Source organism: Sciurus carolinensis, chromosome 9, assembly GCF_902686445.1.
Source record: "Sciurus carolinensis chromosome 9, mSciCar1.2, whole genome shotgun sequence".
NCBI lineage: Eukaryota > Metazoa > Chordata > Mammalia > Rodentia > Sciuridae > Sciurus > Sciurus carolinensis.
In genome coordinates this window covers 80407250-80429526 of record NC_062221.1, presented here as the reverse complement: position 1 = coordinate 80429526, position 22277 = coordinate 80407250, and the positions used below count along the sequence as shown (strand labels likewise).

The window sequence follows — 22277 nt, the reverse complement described above, 5'->3', positions numbered from 1 at the left end:
CTCCAGATTCAAAAGGTATCAATAGTTTGTATGAATAACTTGGTCCTTTTCATTGCTGAGCAGCACACAGCAGTATATTTGAACCAGGTGAAAGATCTCTGAATTGCTTTCAGTTTTTATTATTATAAATAAAACTTCTATAATCTGATAATGTCCTAAGCATTTTATGTATAATTTTCATTTCTCATAATAATCCTTTGAGATAATGGTGTGCTAGATTTGATTCTTACCAGCTCATGAGAGCTGATCATTAAATTTTCAGGAAGTTTATGGGCAGATTGATGCTCTGTTGATGAGAGTGAATACACAACAGAAATTAGCAAATACTACAAATTAGGACCCCCCCCATACACAAATGTCCTTGTTGAGCACTTACTAGCAAACCACTGGTATTATTATTACTTGTTTTGGAAGGAGGAAACTGACCTTTGGGGTGGGAATGAAGAACCTTTATGATAGCCACACAACAAATCCCAGCTAAACTAAACATTTTAGAACCCAGATGCATGTGCCGTGTTCACCATCACATTGGTCACATTGATTCTGATTATTCAAATAGATGAAAATAGATTGAAAAGAAGATGAAGATCATTTAAAGTTAGATAATTTGGTTTTTAAAGCAGTCAAAAGATTTAGTATCTTTAAATATTTGGGCTATCATTTAATTAGACTTATAAAGATTACCTTTATATGCTTCCCCTTACACATTAGATTTATATAAAACATATGCATGCACAATGGAAATGGCACATGTGTTAAAATTTCCTACAGAACTCTTTGCAATTATCCTGCCTTGAAATGCAGTAGAGGGAGAGCTGTTGGACAGAGTCTGGGGCCTTAGAGATACCATGCCTAACAATTACAATGCTTTTTTTTTTTTTTAATATAGTTTTTAGTTGTAGGTGGACACAGTACTTTTTTATTTTTATGTGGTGCTGAGGCTTGAACCCAGGGTCTCAGGCATGCTAGGGAGAGCTCTACCACTGAGCCATAACCCCAGCCCAATTACAATGCATTTGTATCCCCCAGCATTGCTGAAAGTGACCCAGTTTCTCTCTAATCTTGCCCAAGTGGTGTTGAGCTATTTTACTGCAAAACCATATTTTGAACACATGGCAACACTTTTTATAGAACATTCAGATAAGAAACTGAAGCTTTCTTTACTTGAGATTTTTCCCTTTCAGTTCCAACAGAAAAGTTCGAGTAGGCCACCAGAAGGGCCATGCTTATGTTTGGTGTCCCTTTCATTTCACTCCAGACCATTATGAATGCCCAGCGCCAGCTGAACCCATGACCAAGTCGAGACAGAAGGGGACTCATCATTATAAAAACCAGAAGTCTGGAAGATAAAACAATTTTTCAAACATTATTCTTTCTTGTCATAGAAATTTCTTACCATTTCCCTCTATTCTATTCCAATCTATTCCCTGTGGAGATGCTAACACTGAAACAAATGAGCCATCTTTCACACACGGTTGACATGCTATCAGAGGAAGGCAGAATGTATCCCACAGAGAGACATGCCCAGAGAATGACATTGTTCTCTTTGTTTCTTTCTACTAAACAAGCAGTAGGGTCATTTCACATCACTCTTGAGTGGTGCTTTCTCAGGTGGAAAAAAACTATAATCTACATCCCAACAAGAAATAAAATTCAGTAAATAAGCAATGAGAAGAAAATGTCCTGTCTTTATATTCCTAGATTTCAGCATTGCTGAACCTGTCCAACATTAGTCAATATTTTTCTATTTCTTCTTTCAGGCGCCTATCATTCCTATGTTTTACACTAATTTTATCCGATAATTTGGGACCAATTTTCACTTACTTGGCTGGAGCTGAGTTGATGTCAGCAACCCAACTAACATTCCTAGGTGAAAGTGGAACGTTAGCAATTTGAGTGAGGAGCTGTGAGTCTCCAGTTACAGTGGATTTTGCTATTCTGTGTCAACTGTGGGCAGACTCGTCTGCCCCTTAAAATTGCAAAGAAGGGCTACAAAGATTATTTGAGGAGACAAGTCATTTATAAGAGTGCTTCCTTACAATATCTTAAAAACTACTTCCAATTCTAATTTATAGAAATTGCTAGATATTTTAGCAAAAAGACAAGATTTTTATTTATGATATGTACTTAACTTTTTGAAACCTCACAGGAAAAGTTACACTGGATGCCAAATATTAACAGGGTTGCCCCTATAATCTTAACAGATTGTGAAAGATGTGTTTTCTTTCTTCCTAATTTTCAGAAATTTTGTGAAGTATTTAACTGAGAAAACTTCTGAGCATTATTTGCTGATAACTGAAATTTTTGAGTCAGTTGTTCAATCTAAGGTATGAAATATTATTATTTAAAAAATAATTTTAGACTTTTTCTGTTGCCTATAGATGGAAAAATTCAAATCACATTCTTACCTTAAAACAATCAGAGTGAAGTAGATATTTAGTGAATAATATATATCAGAAAATGATACATATAAATATGTTTGTGCAGGAATTAAAACTCCAAGAAAGGTAAACACCATAAGAAAAGCAACAAAAGATAGACAATTCCAGAATCTGCATTTTCAGAAAAAAAAAATTAAAAATACACTTAATTATAATTAATCTGACATTTTTTAACAGTTTACCAGTAAGACTTATTATGCCATTCATTATCAAATAAACATGAATATGACATGTATCAACACACAATAAAGCTTAAAGTTGAACTACAAAGAAAGGAACACTAAGGCAAGTAAACAAAGGATTCTGAAGCAATTCCAACCAATTTGTGTGTGTAAACTGGGGTGTTTCTTGTTTCTTTGTACCTGAAAGAAATGTTCAGGTGTAGTCATGCTGTGTGACGGAACTCAAGCATCTAGTTATCATCACTGATGCAACTTGAAAATGCTGATTGTAAAATCCTCATTTCTTTTAGGAAAGCGAAACTCATTTACATTTAAATAGAATACTAAAACACTAGTCTGATTTATGAAGTGATAGAACTAAGTCGTCACGTAAAATCTAGCTGGTGTTCGGAAGATGTGCATCTTTTTTCCCTGCCAACTTTATGGGGAATAATTGAAAAATAGGAATTGTGTATTTTTCAGGTAGATTATTTGATATTTACATGAAAATAAACCTCAAAATATCAAAGAAATCATCGCCACAGTCAAGCTAGTTAACATATCCATCACCTCACACATTTTGTGTGCCTGCCATGAGAACACTATCAATCCTCTTAGCAAATTCCAAATATGCAACACAGTAAACTATAGGGCAAGTGAAGAATACAAATCTATAAGAAAAAAATTTAAATAAGCCCTCATAAGATGTCATGATAAGATAATACAGTACTTAGTGATCATGTAATAAGAAGAGCAGTCACACCTGCTGAGCTGAGCAACCTTCCTTCAAGAAGGAAGCCACCCTTCGCCTGGGTCCTATGGACGGTCCCACTAGTTGAACACGTGCTTTTTTTGTTTGTTTGTTTGTTTTTCCCCTACCAGGGATTGAACCCAGGGGTGCTTAACCACTGAGCCACATCAACAGCCCCTTTTTAAAGTTTTTTTTATTTTGAGACAGGATCTCATTACATCTCTCAGGGCCTTTCAAAATTACCGAGGCTGGCTTTGAACTTGCAATCCTCCTGCCTCAGCCTCCTGAGTCACTGGGATTACAGGCCTGCACCACCAGGCTCAGATTATGGGGAAAGTTTTTAAAATTTATTTAAGTCCTATGATTGTACTCTCATGGATTTTGATTCTAGTACATCTAAACATCTGTATTATTTTATTGTCCAGTGTTGAATAGCCAATAGTCTAGAAGGAGGATAATGGACTGGGCATTCTGGAGAGGGCAATTTAAAAGGAATAAAAGGAATAATAATCTGGCAAGAAAGTGGTTTCAATTTTGGGAATTTCTTTCTAACAAGGTAATATATGAATAGAAGCATAAAAGAAGTGAGGCAGCCACTTCTGCCAGTATGTTTCCATTCCAAGAGTGGAAACATGAAGACAGAAGTCCAAATAGGGGAGCATGCGAGGAGGCATGTTTGAGGAATAGCAAGGGTCTTGAAATGAGATTGTATAGTGTTTATTTATATGTCCATGGAAGTGGGTGGCTGAAGTAGCGTGGTAGACATACTCATTGAAGGAGAGAAGGTTCAGGAACCAAAAGCCAAGAGTATAAGGATCAACTGAATGGATATTGACATCACCAGGAGATCAGTGATGGAGAAATGTTGGAGACGGTCAAAGAGAGGCAGGAGCCAAAATTGCCACAAAATGGAGAGTGTGGCTCAGGGTTCTAGAGATAACCAGGTGTGTAACTTGATTGCAGCAGGTGGTGTAAATTGAAGGCATGAACTTCAAAACTGAGCTCTTCTGGAGTAGGAGATAGAATGACCTAGAAATGACTTTGAGGTGCAGAAAGATCAACTACCTCAACTGCAGACTCAGTAATCCCAGTGTGCAGGTGAGAAACACACCACAGTTTATAAGTAACACAAGGGAAAGAATATCTTCAGGGGAGATCCAGCCTTCAGTCAAAACAAGAAGGTGAAGGGAGCTTTCTGAATCACTTTCTATAAACACTTGGGTAAACTTTTAAATTCTTCTCACAACCAGTTAATTCTGCCTCACTGCAGGTAAAATTGACTTTTATTGTGGTTGACAGGAACTCCTTGATGAAGAGCTGCAGAATTCCTTAAGCTTCTAGTTTCTGAATTTATTATACCACCTGTAATATACTCTCAGACTCAAAAAATCATTGTTTACTTTCAGGGGCTCTGTTTACACGTATGTATCCATTGTGTGTTTAGGTTGAATTACCAAACTTGTGCATTAAAGGATTGCACTCACCCCACAGCTGGGTGCCTCGGAACAAGATGTGAACATTTTTACCCACAGTCTGGCTTATGTTTAGTGTGACCACACTTTCTTTCCTAGTACTGTCAGTTCTCTTTAAATCCCCTGCTGTAATCTTTTAATTTACCTTATACGGTGTATCTTCCTTGTTTTTAAAACAATAGTCTTCTTAACATAAATTTCATTTAAAAAAATACTGCATCGAAATATTTATCTCAATTATTGAATTTTTCCCTTTGTAATTTCATTCCTGAGATGAGTCCCTCACTTGTTTAATCCTGGCCTGGTCTAGTGGTTTCAGGATTTAGATTGGCAATTATTGAGTAGATGGTCAGAGATTTCAGGACTCATTAGGGAAACAGAACCAGTACAAACTCAAGGTAAGGATACCACTTTTGTCTAAAATTAAAGAATTTGAAGGTACAGGTTTTTAGTGGAAGAATTTCCATGTCAGTGTCTTAGACTATGTAAATATAGTTACTATTTTAATTTTATAGCTTCCAGTGTATGAAACAAAATGAAAATATGGTAGACACTCACTCGAGAAGAAGTGCTTCAACTCCTGGTTTAAAACTTGTAGAATTTAAAAAAAGTCCCATAATGGCCAAGGTGAATATTCCAGACATTTCGACTAACTCACCTGTTGTTACAAGGGGGGAAAAATGTATTAACAGTAGTACAAATTTTTACCAGAGGTGAAATAATATATGTTAGTATATATATGGTAGGCAAGGGCCCTACCCCTGTGCTACATCCCTAGCCCTTTCTAATTTTATCTTATTTGGAGACAGGGTCTCACTAAATTTGCCCATGTTGACCTTGAACATTGATTCTCCCACCTCAGGCTTCTAAGTAGCTGGAATTATAGGTGTGTGCCACCAGGCCTAGCTTCTTGCTGAATTTCTATGCTGGCAACAAGTGGAAAGTAGGAAAGAAGAAAATAGTAGGAAAGATGAAAAAGTGAGGAACTAGAGGTAACTGTCAGAGTTCAGAGAATTGTGAACTAGGTGATATTACTTTCCCTGTGAGCTTCCTTTTCCCCATCCTCAGTAAACTTGTCTAAAACCAGAAACTATTGTATATTCAGAAGGAGAAAGAGGAGATCATGAAGAAGGAACACCCAGGAATTAACAGGTATCATAAGACCTTTGGATTTCCATAGAATTTCTATAGAATTGGAACTTTAAGATAATTAGATCAAAATCTTCAAGAGGACTAGAGTACCCAGTGAGCTCCCAAGGCATATACCCAACGTATATGTATACAAAGTCACACATCCAAAAAACAAATGGATTATACAGTAAAATTGGTTTAAGCTCTTATTTCCACTGAGTGTTTAACAGATATCATTCCAGTTAATAATAAAAAATTAAAATATTTTTTGTTAATCCTAAGGAGTATTGTGGATGTGTTATTTTTATCATATGTTAAATTGCCATTCACATGCATCTTTGCATCTGTCTGAGTCCTTTCTCTGTTTATTTGACTTACTTTGTATATGTGTTAATACAGTTCTATTTCATTTGCAGTAGGCATAGTTAGTGTTTTGATATCTACCTACTAGGGAAATTTCTCCACTTTAAAAATAAATTGTCTTGTGTATTCACACACAATAATTTTTCTAAATGAACTCTGGACTTGTTTTTATAAAATTTCAAAGCCAAAAAATTCTGTTATTGTTTGATTTGGATTGTGATAAATTTTAATTTAACAGTCTTCCCTGGTTCTGGCTAGAAATGCTACAGGGGCAGAAGCAAACACTTTACTTAGCTATTTTTTTTTTTTTTTTTTCTTTTTGGTACCTGGGATTGAAACCAGGGGTGCTTAACTGCTGAGCCACATCTCCAGCCTTTTAAATTTTTTCTTTTGAAGCAAGGTCTTGATAAGTTGTTTTGGGTCTCACTAAATTGCTGAGGCTGATCTTGAACTTGTGACTCTCTTACCTCAGCCTCCTGAGTCACTGGGATTACAGGTGTGCACCTCCACACGTGATTTATTTGGCTATTTTTGAGTCACAAAAAAATAAAGGGATGGTGAACACAAGGTATTTGAGGTCTGGATGAGTAATTGTGACTTGTTAGGTGAGAGTGAAGTCAAGAAAACATTTATAATGACCATCATCAAGATACCAATCATGTACCCATTAATGTATATCAAAGTGAAAGTCCCTTTAAGCTTATATTTTATTTTAATTATAGAATTATAAATTAAAATATAGATTAAAGGCTATTCATATTTTCTCCATGTTTTATTTTCATGAAATGCTGTCCTGGTACTTTTCTTTCTAAAATATCCATTGTGACATCTTGACTTTAAAGTTTAAAATTATTTTGGGGGAATAATTCTTAATCTTGAGGATGTATGTAATTATTAGATGATGCTAGAGGAAATTATGTTGGAATGTATTTTGATAGGAATTTACACATACGCTTTTATACTAGTATGTGAAGACCTAATAAACAAACTGATCTTTCTCTTAGTGTCTACTAATTCACTGAGTTGAGTCTGTGACCTCCCTGTATTATAATTGGTTTTAGTTCACTGATTGGTTAGCTTCAAGATCCCCTGCTCTGACTTTCTCTCCTTAGACAAGAAAATAATGAATCTTGTTACTCTAGCATTTCTGAAAAGAAGTGTTTTTCTCTGTCTCAGTTTATTCAAATTTTATGTATCTCAGTAAATTTTTGTAATGTCCTATGTTTAGAAACAAATTTCTTATGTTTCTTCCTTGATATTTTATAATCTTTGCTAATATAAGTGTAGTCAAATTTTCCTTATATTTCCAACTAGTTGCTTCTGGCTTATAAGAATACTGTATCTACGTATCCTTTTCTTTTGGTAAATTTATCTGATAGTGAGCTATTGAAGAGTTTTCCTGGCTTATTTCATCAATGAATTCTGTTGGATTTTTAATATAACATAAAATGTTGCAGCAAACATAAACACTTTCTCTTTTAAAAAATGTTTAAACTTCTTTCTTTTTCCCTACTGCATTAGCTGAGCTTCCAGTACTATTTTTATTATAAATGTGAGAATATACACCATTACCTTATTCATGAATGTAAAAGACATAGCATAGGTTTGGTACCTAGGTATTATCTTACAAGTCAAATTCACGTCTTTATAGGACTTTTACATTAGCTGAATATGATTCAGAGGCTATATCAGAAGATAGTGATAACCAGGCTCCTTTGAGGCAAATGACCTAATAACATGACACATTTTCTAATATTTAACCTTATGTCACCTGTAATCTTTATTTTGATTTAAAAATTATGAAGAAAAGTATACTTAATTTCTAGGCAGAATGATTTTTAAGAAAATCTTCCTTTTGTCATTCATGTTTAATTTAATTGTATCATAGTCAATGTTTGGGATTTTATTAAAATATTCCTCTGTTCTGGTTAATTTCTACAAATGGTCTATAGGTGCAGGGGATTGGTTTCAGTAACACCACCCCTATACTAACATCTGCTGATGCTCAAGTCACTGATATAAAATAGTACATCATTTGCATAAAACCTATGCCTATCCTTGAATATACTTTAAATTATCCTTAGATTACTTATGAAAATACCTCACACATGTGAGTTGTTATATAAATAGCTATATAGGGAATAATTGTTATAGTATATAGGGAATAATAACCAGAACAATTTCTGTACAGATATAGTACAGAGACACATTCAATCTGTAGTTGGTTGATGTGAAACCTGCAGATACGAGGAGCCTACTGTATGTATAAATGATAAGCACTGTGTTTTTGGAAGTAAAACTCTTTGTATATCTTATAACCCAAGCAAATAAGTTGTTATACAAAGCTTTTTATAACCAGAATTATTTTTTGTCCAAATGATCATGCAAATTTTTCTCTAGGAAAGGCATTCAATTAAGTACTTGCTGCAGCTATGATTTTGTCACATTTTTCTTTCTTTTATAATAGTATTTGCTTTACATTCTTGGTACATTATTTTCTGTGTATGAATAGTCACATATTATCTTTTTTAATAGATTATTTTAACAAAAATATCCCTTATAGATCAGTTGAATTATTTTACAAACTTTTTGCCCTGGTATGTATTTTCCTAGTATTTTTATTTTGAATCCTTCTATATCGCTCACTATTAGGCATTGACCCTTCACTTACAAACATAAAAGATGAGGTACAGAATTGCAAGAATGAGACTTATATGGTGGATATCATCACCAAAAACCGTTGACATCCACAATTGAATCAGTTTTGAATTTAGAATTCCAAACAAGAAACTTTCCAGAAAATATGACCAAATTCCACGCAGGACATAATATCCTAAAAGAAAAAGGAGACAACAAAAACTAGTTAATAAAACTGACTTGTCCTTAATTTTAAGTGCTACTCTGGGTCAACTCTTCTTTTTTTGGCATTATCTTAAAAATTAGCTCACTGTTGTGATGAACATTGCACTGCAGGTATCCCTTCAACACACTGCTTTCAGTTCCTTTAGATATATACCCAGAAGTGAGATTATTGGCTCATAAGACAATTCTGTCTTTAGCTTTTTTGAGGAAACTCCACACCGACTTGCCTAATGGCTCTTTTAATTTACATTTTCAACAAAAATGCACAAGAGTTCCCTCTTCTCCACATATTCACCAACACTTATTATCTTCTGTATTTTTGACAAAAGTCATTATAACAGATGTGTTATCTCATTTATGACTTTAGTTTGCATTCCCCTAGTGACTAGTGAAGATGAGTGATATTGAAATTTTTTTTCAAATACCTGTTATATACGGGTGTATCTTCTTTTGAGAAATGTCTGTTAAGGTCCTTTGCCCATTTTTTAATTGGGGTATTTGTTTCCAAGGTACGGAATCAATCTAAGTGTCTATCAACAAACAGATGGATAAAGAAATGTGGTACACACACACACACACACACACACACACACAGAGCCATTAAGAGGAAGAGGAAGGAAATTCTGTCATGTGCTACAACATGGATGAACAACAGGACATTATGCAAAGTGAAATAAGCCAGGCACAGAAAGAAAAATAACACGATCTCACTTATCTGTGGAATCTAACAAAATTGAACTCATAAAAGTAGAAAGGAGAATGATGGTTTCTAGAGTCTAGAGGGAAGGAGGAAAGGGGAGGAGGGAATTATTGATCAAAGAGTACAAAGTTTCACATGGACAGAAAGAATAAGTTCTGAGATCCACTGCAGAGCAGAGACTACAGTCAATAATCATGCATGTTGCAAAATAATTAAAAGTAAATTTAAAATGTCTCAACATAAAAAAATATTATAGGTAAGCGATATGGTGGACATGTTCATTAATTTCATTTCATTTTACTTTGTGTACATTTATGAAAATGAGATGGACAAGGGACAGGCAGTCGGCATAGATAGTATATGATCTGGTTGGAAAGATGAGGGCTTATTGGCTAATTATCAAAGAAAAGGAAATGGGTTGATAACACCTCAGGGGGTCCACTCCTCCCACTCCAGGGAGTTGCTATGATTATCCCTGGGCTGCTCTCTTCCTACTCTTAGGGCAAGCTTGGCAGGTGGGAGAGGAAATCTGGGATCTAAAAAAAGTCAAGATACCTGCACTCCCCAGGACTCCCAGCTCTGAGTCCCCTTCTCTCTATCTCTGTCTCTCTCCCTCTTATATAAAACTTGCTTTCTATGCTTGCCTCTTCGGTGTTTGATCTTCAACCAGGGGAATGAGGACCCCATCCTGATTTCTAAGACCGGTATGAAAAATATCACATTGTATACCGCAAGTACATACAAAAATGGCCTGCTAATTAGAAACAATATTGATTTTTAAATAGCTCATTTCCTTTGGAACATATGCACAGTGTTTTTCTTTTCTTTTCTTTTCTTTTTTTTTTTCTGGTGTGGCACTGGCGAATGAACCCAAGGGTGCGCTATCATTGAGCTACATCTCCAGCCCTTTTTCCTTTTTATTTTATTTTGAAACAGTCTCCCTAAACTGCCAAGGCTGGCCTTGACCTTGTGATCTTCCTATCTCAGCAGCCTGAGTCACTGCGATTACAAGCATGGGTCAACACACTGGAGGAAATACTTTCTTTTTATTTGCTAAAAGTCACACTTAAGTTTGTAAAATTTGGTTTTAGGAGTTACAGGTTCCATAAGGAATACATTTGCATCCAGTGCCTACACTGTGTCAAATGGTGTCATAAGCTCTGGAGGTACAGAAATGAACAAGAGTAGGAAATCCCAAACTCAGGAAACTCATATACTAGATAATAGGGGACAGAAAAAGTAACACCTCTGAGTCCCTACTGGGTCAGTCTTCTGCATTGTGTTGACTGCTTCTTTATTGTTGCCCATTTCATTTGCTTTAATAAACAATGCTTCAGTGTATATTTTTGCACATTATTTTTTTAAACTTCTTTATTTCCTTAGTTCCTAAAAATAAATCATTGCATGGAAAGATAGTCACTCCTTTGTTATTGTTGACATTTTTAGGTTTTGCTTAATTGCTTTTCACAAAGCAACATGAGGACCCAGGCCCTGCCACGGAAAACAGGAAGCCTGAGTGGGTGGCACCAGGCACACTTTGGGGTAAGGAAGCCCTCTCACCTTTGGAGCAGGGGAACAAGAGAGCAAAATTCGAATCACAGCTGAGAATGGATGGGGTCGGAAATCTGAGGGGCAACCCAGTGCAGTAAGCGGAAAGAGAAAAATCAACCAAAGCAAAGGCTGGCCCACACAGCAGCACCAAGTGCCCCAACAACGAGTAAACCTTAAACGGTGCTCTGAGGTGGCAGATGAAGGGGAAAAGTGCTTTTAAGAGTATTTGTCCTTAAGCACACAGTTTGATTTAAAGTTATCCCTGTCTGAAATGACATCTTTTGTAAAGAGTTCTGACTTTCTGAGGTTCAGCTTTATAACACATATTTTGAAAATATGTCTTAAAGTAGTTTCTGTTAAAGTGTATCGTCCTTAACTCCCATTGGTGGGGAGGCCACCATCAGGATTGCTGAGGTGACTGAGATTCCTTCCCATCTGAACTTATTTCCATGGCAGAAAGAGAGCCGTGGTTTCTAAATTTACCAGCTAAAAAGAATAACATCTCTCAAAATAGTCTGAATGTGAGAGGTGAATCCCAAGGGTGACTCTCCTGGCCACAGGGGTTCTAGCCATGGGAGCTGCCATGGTAGGAGAGCCCAGCATCTCTTGGCACTGAAATATGAGATGGAGGCTGACTCTGGTTTCAGAAGCACACAGGCATCTGGAGTTAGAAGACTTCAGTTGGAAAGTTGCATTCTCCTTTAAGAAAGGAAAATAGCATTTAAGAAATAACATGTTTGCTACCTGGAGTTGTTAGCCAGGAAAAATCTCAAAGCAAATAAATCTGTTACTACATAACACTGTTCTTAAAATGCTAACATCCAAGTTGGACAAGGAAAGAACAATAAATACTCTTGTTAATTTTTCTGTTATGAAATACGTGATAACTTCAAAGAGTAAGAGTATTTAAATAACTGCATAAGTTTAGAAGCAAATTTACTCTGGAAACATTCTTTAATTTCTTAACGGAAATTTTCCTTTCAGTTATTATAAGTTCAAAGTCCTAATATCTAACAAAATAAGTAAACAAATCCAGCATAGTTTGTATTATTGAAGTTATTAGTATTATTTTTTTAGTAGTGATTACCTATAGTTTCTGTCCCTCTGATAATAACTTAAAAATAAACCCACTAAGTTCCGTTCCATTGACTGCTATCAAAACTATAAGGCAATTTCTATCAAAGGGAGGCAGCTTTGTGTACTGTGGTTTTGAATTCCTAGGTCCTAGAATAAGATCTATGACATTGTGTATATCACTAAATAATTGTTGAATTGAATTGTTGAATCACATTAGAACCTTCCCACCTCCCTCCATTTTCCTCTTCTTTCCCCTTATAGTGATTTTCAAGAAAGTCCTCTAGATTACACTGTAGATATAATTTCTGATAGATTTCTCTGAAATTCTGTGGCCATTATATCATATTTTATTTATTTATTTATTTGGCATTGGGGATTGAACCCAGGGGCATTTTACTACTGAGACACATTCCAAGTTCTTTTTACTTTTTATTATGAAATAGGGCTTACTAAGTTGCTTAGAGCCTTGCTAAATTGCTGAGGCTGGCCTTGAACTTGCAATTCTTCTGTCTCAGCCTCCCAAGCCACTGGGATTACAGGTGTACACCCTTGCACCTGCAGCCCTTCAGTTTTTAAGATACTCTGGGACACAGAAAATTTCCTATTTTCATCTTAGTCATATTCAGGAAGATTACATTTGCAGGAAGATTTATGGTGAAAGTTCTCTGAGTGCTTTATTGAGTCACTTACTGATGCTTTATTGATCTTCTAAGTTATAGTGTCATGGGTAAACCAACAATAGCTACAACTCTATTAGTAGCTCACAAGTCTCAGAGACTGAAAGCAAAGGCTTCCTATACCCAAGCTGGTAACTGTTAGCTATCAGCTCCTTTGAGGCAGAGGTAAGAAGTAGTCCCCAGGATGGGTTTTCTTGGGAAATAATAGTCTTTACTTATAAGTTTAGATATAGGTGGACAAAGCAGAGGTGGATCAGAAGAGGTGAACAGGGTCGCTGGTTGTTCAACAATGAAGCACTCTCTAAGACAGGAGAAACAACTACAGCTAGAACCACACTTCTTGAGTGGCTGGAAAGGTAATTTGGAATCGTCTTCATTTCTGAGAGAAAAGTAGCAGAAAGATTGTGTTTCACCAGAGTGGCTTATTTGGTATCATATAGACCTCTTGGTGGGCTGGACTGTGCTCTGGAGGAACCTCCCAAACACTCTTTACTCAAGGGGAGAAATGTGATGGTGGAATGTAGAAATGCCACAGAAGAGACCTGGTGAGTGGAATACTGTCTGTTATCATTTTCTCAAGAAGACCTGTAATCACCACTTCTCCAAAATGAGTTCAAGTGCCAACATGATAAAAAAAAAAAAATGGTAAGTAAATTCTTGGTATTATTATGAAAATATTTTGACTCCATGGACACCCTGATCCCCTCCCCCACTACCTAGTGATTCAGACCACACATTAAGAGTGATTTTTCTTGCTGGGCATGGAGCTCACACCTGTAACCCCAGCAGCTCAGGAAGCCGAGGCAGGAGGATCCAAAGTTCAAAGCTAGACTCAGCAACTTAATGAGGTCCTAAGCAATTCTTTGAGACTATGTCTCAAAATAAAATATAAAAAAAAGATTGGGGATGTGGCTCAGTAGTTAAGCATCCTGGGATTCAATCCCCAGTTACAAAAAAAAAAAAAAAAGTTTTTTTAAGGATTTTAGGATGAAGCTATGGTTTTGACCACTAAGTATGCTTCTATAAGAGTAACACTCTATTTCTTGTTCTGATTAATAATTACACTGATATATTTTAAGATTACTTACTACAAAGCACATATGTTGCTTATTTTATGCACCCATGTGCATATGATTAAAGGGGAAAAGCCCTTATGTTTCATGGCTATTTGAAAAAGGCAAATGAGAGTGCTTATGAGCACCTCTGCTGTTAGCACTGCTCTCTGGCCCTGTAGATGGTTAGGTAACTCACACTTTCTCCCTAGGTTGACCTCATTCTATCAGACTCCTAGGAGATGATCTCAGGATAAATGGAAGGGGGAGCTGCCTCCTTGCACTGCTAATAAGTATACTTCTTGGCGCATCCCATAAGCTGCTCTGCAGCACATTAACAACAACTACTACTCCCACCCTTGTCAAGCCTTTTGGTTCAGACCAGGCATGTAGAATCCGGTTCTTGTAAGCATCCTCAGGAAAAGCCCCAATTCATAGTCACAACAAAACCATGACTGATATTAAATAAGTAGCTGTGGCAGCACTGTGTAATGGGTAAATCAATACACAATACTATTTTATTTCTATAAGCATAGTTTATGGCAAGATATTATGAAATCTATGTAGGCTTTCAGGAAATCCAGAATTCTGATTTTAAGAAATTAAGAAAAAAAAGTAGGTCCTTACCTAAGGTTCTGGTGTTTGAATATTGTCTTTTGAAGTTAATATTCACAATACAGCTGAATATAATTATTGATATAACAGAGTTCATCAAACATTCTCCATTAATTAAATTTGTGAGGGCTCTCGAAAGACCTGTGTATATATAAGTAAAGTATTAAAGCGATTGTCCAGATTATCTAGTTAAAGTTAGAAATTGTCTGACTTCCCCACACATTCCTTTCAATAGTTTAAGAGATCAAGTTTCATGAATAGAGAGCACCTTGGTATTACCTACCTTCATCCTAATTTATGTCTATTTACAATGACATTCCAAGTTTAAACATCTATTGATTGTCCTTTCCCTATTCCTATACTACCTAAACTACAACTTTGAGTATATTTCATGATTTTTTAGTAACTATAGGAGAAAAATATTATTTTATGAAAAAATTCCTTTCTATGACTCAACCACTCTATAAAAAACTGTGATCACAATCTAACTATAATATATTTGCTGATAGAAGAGAAGAAAAGTTGGGGCATTCTGTTTCTGAGAGATCTTATCTACCTTGATGGTCCAATTCTTCACTTTCCTGGTATCCATACCCATTGCTGTAGGACTCTGTATAAAAAGATCCAGTCTATTTTGTTAGGAGACTTGATGAGAGCGTCTTCTCTCTTGTATCCCTACCACTATCATGGCAGCATTCCTTGGCTACCCTACCAGATGTGAGAGCCCAGCCCATATCATAAGAACTGCCATACTCATGAGAAATAATAAACAATTGTTGCTTTAAGGCACTACATTTAGCTGGGTGTGGTGGCACATGCCTGTAGGCATGAGGATCAAAAGTTCAAAGCCAGCCTCAGCAAAAGCAAGGTGCTAAGCAACTCAGTGAGACCCTGTCTCTAAATAAAATACAAAATAGGGCTGCGGATGTGACTCTGTGGTCGAGTGTCCCTGAGTTCAACCCCAGGTGCCCCGCCCCTACCAAAAAGACACGACATTTATTATTTATTATTCAGCAAAAACCTACTATGTGGGCTAATTATTCTATTTTAGAAAATAAAACTAGTATAGGAAAAAGTAAATATTTGGAAACAACAGATTTAAGGATATAAGCCAAAGAACAAAGAAACTCAAGACAATATGAATGTACTCCTGTACTTTACTGATAGTCCTGGCAGGTTAACTTTTTAAAGATACTCTATATCATTCAAATGCATATGTATATATCCTTAAGATATATAATTATATATAATATATAAATGTGTATGTATAAAATAGTTATATATTTATTAATAATATATAAACATAATGTATCAATATGTATGTATTTGCACATTTATACATATAAGTTAGTAAACATTTATAAATCTTGTTTTGAAAATTCAGGCAAAAATGCTGCTAAGAGAAAAAGAGTGAAAAAAATTTTTTGAAAGATACAAAGTGAGGAGAAAAATAAAATTCAAAAGGCAATGCCAAGATGGCTAACATTTATAAGAATAACCTTGCAAGATATACCAAATAGATTATTTAAATTCAAAAATGACAGGCTAGAAAAATCAGTAGAATATTGGGTTTTAAGATTATGGAGTTAAGCTGGGCACAGTGGTGCATGTCTGTAATCCCAATAGTTTGGGAGGCTGAGGCAGAAGGATAACAATTGTGTGGCCAGCCTCAGCAAGTTAATGAGACTCTCAGCAACTTAGTGAGACTCTGTCTCAAAATAAAAAAAATAAAAACAGGTAGGAATGTAGCTCAGTGGTAAAGAACCCCTGGGTTCAATCTCTAATACTAAACCATTCCCCAAAAAACCAAAAAAAACCCCAACATTATGAAGTTTAGAGAGATGTGAAAAATCAGATTCCAGGTATCATAGAACTCTCTCAAATTTATTGAAAAGAAAAGGGTTGGCACTCGCAAAGTCACATAAAAGTAGTAATGTGGGATAAAAGAGTAGGAGGAGGAAGACAAAAATTGAAGATGGGGTGACTGATGTAGGCACTTCCTTCCAAAGTTTTACTTCACTCTCTTCGTGTCCTTTTCATGAATATTTAACTTCCTTTTATTCATATATTTGTTCATATATTTGTTCCCTTCCTGTGTCTCTCTCATGCTTTCTTTCTACTTGCCTCATGTAGGTCTTTTGTCTTTAGCTGGCCATAAAGTGAAAATGTAATTGAAATGAATGCATGTATGCACATGTGTGGGGTGTGCATGTGTGCATGTGGGTATACCATATTAGTATTCAATTTTAAAGCATCTTTTTAGTACCCATTATTAAAAAGTGACTGGGGAGGAAACTAGTTTAGTAGTTTTCTTGTATGAGGCTCTTAGATTATTTTGCTTTTCTTAAATTAACCTGGTATTTTACATTTAAATATAGATTTATTCATCCAAAAGCAATATATATTATAAAACTATGTGATCAATAATTTTATCATTTTTGACTTTTCAGGCTTTCGGTCTTAATGGTGACAATGACTCTAAAGGAATTTCTCTTTTAAAGTGAGATCATCCTAATGATTATTTTCAAAAGACAAAAAAAAAAAAAAAAAAAAACCTGAGTAAGAGAAATGTCACCACATGAGTATGTAACATTGTAATTGTTCTGTTGGTTCAGATAGAAGCTTGTATAAAGAATTCTAAATAATCCTGTGTGCTAATTCACAGTTGAACATAAGGCCTTTTTTGGATACTAAAGTAAGCCCATCGCTGGCATTTCCTTCTGTCCTAATCTTCACTTCCAGAATCTTTGCTAATCCTCAATCCCCACTACAATCTCACCACACCACTTCACATAGTGAAAAACGACCACAAACAAAAGATCTTAATATAAACACACATGAACTCTAAAATGTGATATAGTCAATAAAGAAAAGAAGAAAAATATACCTACCAAGGTCTCTTATGGCAGCTGCAGTCAGCATGGGGTCTGAACTTATAAGGATAACTGAAAATAGGAGCCATGGGATGGTCTTCAAAGGTAATTTATTCACAGATTGCAGATACCAAATAATTAAGACATAATTAATCACAAAACCGGGAATTGTGATTAAAAGTATCTGCAAAGAAAGTTTGGAGTAGAAAAATCAAAATCAGATTGGTTTTGTATTCCATTTTAAAAAGCAGATGATCAGGATTGTTAGAAATGTAGAACCAGATAACACTAACAACACCAATCAAGAGGTGCATGAATTGGGGGACCATCCACTGGCCCTGTTCCAGCTAACCCCTGCCCGAAAACCCCACCTAACCCCAAATAACCAGAGATGCAGGAAATGGCTCAGCAGAGATCATCTGAGTCAACCAAACCCAAAATCAGATCTCTGTCCTTTTCAGTTTCATCTTTTTGTCATTCATCTGACCTTTATGCACCTGGATTTGGGTTAAAATGTAAATTGTTCTAATAGTTTTGTTTTAGATCATGCCTTTTATTTACAAACCTATTTTGATTACTTTGAAAGAAATGTACACCCTGCTCCTGTTCTGGAGTATTTAATCTTAGATTCATTCCCTGATACAGTCCAAATTTCCTAAGATTAAAAAAAAATTTTTTTTTAAACAGTGTTACAGCTGCTTCTATGAATTTTCTTATCTGGTTTTGTTCTTTGAAATGTGGATATAGGAAGTTTTAGACAGTAAGAATTAAAACATGATTTTTCTCAATAATTTCTTTTTCCTAGAGCTAGTATATTTCAAATTAGCTCTTTTACAGCTTCTCAGAGTAAAAATTTAAATTGAAGTCCTGCCAGTCATATTTTCAGAATTACTTTTTTTTTCTTCCATCATTTTCCCCCTGGGTTGCTAATGTGCTAGTTAATTGCCAAGACACAGTTTATTCATTAAAATACTAAGCTGAATTTATGACTCTGATACTCTGTACATTTTTCAAACATTTTTGTTTTCTACCTTGTAGCAAAATTTTTAAAATCTGAAAATAATGTGGTTCATGAATGAATGGTATTACTGAAAAAGAATACTTACCTGCCAAAGTAACTTTTGAAGCATGTATACATCCATGTCATAGGCAACATTAAAGATAATAACTGGTGTAAATATACCAAAAAATAACTCTGGATTCATCCATTGAATGGCATCTGCATATCTTTGGATCTAGTAACATAAAATTCTTTTATTCTTATTTGTCCATCTCTTTCTTAGTATAGGATATATACCAATATAATATACCACATACCCCTATTTCTAACAACAGAGATAGAAAATCTGAAAAGGGTGCCAAAGTGGCGCACACCTGTAATCTAGCAACTTGGGAAGCTGAGGTAGGAGGATTTCAAGTTTGAGGCCAGCCTCAGCAATTTACTGAGGTCCTAAGCAATTTAGCTAGACCCCGTCTCAAAATGAAAAATAAAAAGGGATTGGAGATATAGTGTAGAGATGAAGGGCCCCTGGGTTCCATTCCCAGTGCCATTACCAAAAACAAAACAGAACAAAAAAAAAAAAGAAAGAAAGAAAGAAAAAGAAAGGAAATCTGAAACGGTACAAAGGGCTATGAAAGTATGAAGGTATGAAATGGTATGAAAAGGGAGTAAGTGCTAAAGTCTTTATTCTATTGGTTTTTCATAATTTTTATATTTTTCATAATTATTGTATCAATTACAGAGGAAAGTTAATATACTTTTCTATGCCTATTTTATTTTTGTAAACAGGTATAGGAAACATATTGACAAAGGTATGAGAAAATACATAGTATATTTTTAGGCATACAAGAAAAAGACAGATTTCAGATGGGTGGAATAACATGCACAAATATCCATGAAGGAACAAATGATTATATTAAATTATAGAAATTAAAATTAGTCATGGCTTATATAGATAAAAGTAATAAAAGACTAACAGATAGAAACTGAAAATTTAATATAACTCATGAAATAACTAATTAATGATGTGTATCATAAAGTACTTAATTGACATTAGTAAATCTTACTATGGATATCCACTCAACATTCATTCATTAAAGAAACACTGACTACCTATTGTATTAGGCAGCACCTTATTGTTGGGGTGATAATTTCCCACACATTACTTTTATTACTTGATATCTTATGAATGCAGGCTCTGATAGCTTTTCATGAATGCTTATGTGGGTAACAGTCTTGGAAAACACAGCAAGTTTTTTTCTCCAGAGTGAAGATTAGGTTTAATTTATAGCCCAAAGTAATAAAAATAATGTCTCCCTCTGGGACAAGCAAACAAATGAGTTTACTTCTCAATTTAAAAGATTCCGTTTCCATAAGCTCAGGTGTCTCATTTAGAAATTCAGTCCCACTGTGTGTGCAGATTTCACCTAACCCCCCTTGCTTTTCCCTGTGCAGCTGGGATTCTGAGAACAAGCACAGGAAAATGCTCATACTCTGGTTACTATTATTGCCATGTGTAGTAAATCATTTGTCTGTAACCCAGGTATCCCATGTCTTTTGCCTGGACCATGAAACTGTGGCAGGTTAACTTGAAAATGGAGTAAAACCTGAGACCCTTCACATCTCTCTATTCCTTTAAGGAAGTTACTGACAAATAGTAAAGTTTATAGAAGTAATTGAAATTGCATTTTTGTTAAAATCACATAATTATAAAACCACTTTATGACAAGTAAAGTAATAACCTGCTTATGGTTCTTACATGAATATGTGTTTTTTTTTCTTTTAGTTCACATTACCTTTATAATTTTTTAAAAATTTTAAAAATTTTGTTTGATTCCTTGTACACAAATGGGGTATAGTTTTTCATTTCTCTAGTTGTACACGATATAGAGTTACACCATTTGTGTAATCATACATGTACATAGAGTAATGATATTTGTCTCATTTCATTATCTTTCCTTCCCCCAACCCCTCTCCACCCCCTCATTTCCCTCTACACAATCCAACATTCCTCCATTTTTCCCTTAACCCTCCCCTGCATTGTGTATCATTATCCACTTATCAGAGAAAACATTTGGCCTTTGGTTTTTTGGGGATTAGCTTATTTCACTTAGCATGATTGAATGTGTGTTTCTTGTAATATTTTTAACATTACTGGTTAATTTTATTTGGAAAAGTCAATTTTTTTTTTTCAGACAAGTTCTCATATCTATGCGGCTGACTGGGTCAGGCATTGGCAAACTAAAGATACTGGGCTAAATCTGGCCTACAGGTTTTGGTTTGTTTGTTTGTTTGTAAATAATATTTTATTGGGACATAACCATGCCATTTCGTTTATGTGCTGTACTTGGCAGCTTTTGAGCTATAGTGGTAGAGTTTAATAGCTAGACAGAGATCATAAGGCCCACATAATGTAAAATATTGACCTTTTACAGAAGAAGTTTGCCACAAACTCCTGGACTTCAGTAGTATTTAATGTATACAGTAATGCATTCTATATAACTTATAGTAAGCATTTTCTCTCTCCTCTCCTTAACTCTGTTCCCAGCTACTTTACAATACTATAGCTGCCTTGACTGTTCGCCTTGTTCCTCGCTCCAGACTCCAGATAAATACTTTTTTAAATATATTCTACCTTAGGTGTACTTAAAGACTATCATCTATTCTTATGGAAACTCTACAAAACATTTCTGAGACCATCAGATGGTTCATTGTTGTTCTATTAGATTTATTTTGCTACTAAAATTCTGCACCAGTAGCTCATTCTCCCTGAGCTTCTATCTTCTTGGTCAATTTCTTGTCTAAGCTATTGAATTCTGCTTAAACACCCATTAGTCACTCCTGCTCAGTGGTTGTATGCATACTCACTCTGAATTGCCTACATATTTTCAGTCCTGGGTTCTTCTTTGACTATGTTTAGATAGATTTCATCTTTTTCAGCCCTTTATCCTTTTTCTATATCACAAACATCTCCATCACAATCACAATCAGGGCAGAGAAGGGATGAGTACTTTTGCAAATTTTCTTAAGCAATCTTTGCATTCATATAATTCTTATAGTGCAAAATACTCATTTATTATACACACCTGGAAAGATGTAAAACTTAGCATTTCAAAACTGCATCCAATTAAAAATAATATCACAGGGAGAGGAATTGGGAAGTCTTTCAAGTGCATGTTCAAAAATGCTGCAAAAAAATGTTGTTACTGAAAGGCAATATAATATCACATTTTTAGAACTTTCATGTGCTATGATTTCTTAATACTGAGGACAATGAATTACTGTTCAATTACTAATTTTCTGTTTTCCTATAACTGAGACCTTTCCCCTGTGTACTTGCAGCACACAGAACCAATGTAATTGTTAATCTATCAGTATTTTTCCTATAATGTATCTCATTTCCTTAGAATCATTAGTAAATATTGCTAGCAATCATTCATTGTTCGTTTTTTAGCCAAAACATTTATATTAGTTTTTGTATATACCATAAATCAGAAGTTAGTTTAATTAGCAATTCTGCAATGAAAGGTTAATGAATAAATGTTAATGAA

General features: G+C 35.1%; 1 protein-coding gene across 1 annotated transcript in view; it reads right to left on the bottom strand.

Moving 5' to 3' along the window:
* The window catches only part of Slc9c1 (solute carrier family 9 member C1), a 64924-nt gene extending 43011 nt beyond the window's left edge, over positions 1-21913 (bottom strand). Inside the window, exons 1-8 of the mRNA XM_047565052.1 lie at positions 21813-21913; positions 18833-18961; positions 17745-17910; positions 14866-14994; positions 8991-9152; positions 5384-5483; positions 2409-2552; positions 1165-1339 (exon numbers count right to left, since the gene is read on the bottom strand). Coding sequence (XP_047421008.1) covers positions 1165-1339; positions 2409-2552; positions 5384-5483; positions 8991-9152; positions 14866-14994; positions 17745-17910; positions 18833-18961; positions 21813-21902 — 1095 coding nt within the window. The 5' untranslated portion in view covers positions 21903-21913. The remainder of the gene's footprint in view (positions 1-1164; positions 1340-2408; positions 2553-5383; positions 5484-8990; positions 9153-14865; positions 14995-17744; positions 17911-18832; positions 18962-21812) is intronic.
* Between the last annotated feature and the right edge of the window lie 364 nt (positions 21914-22277).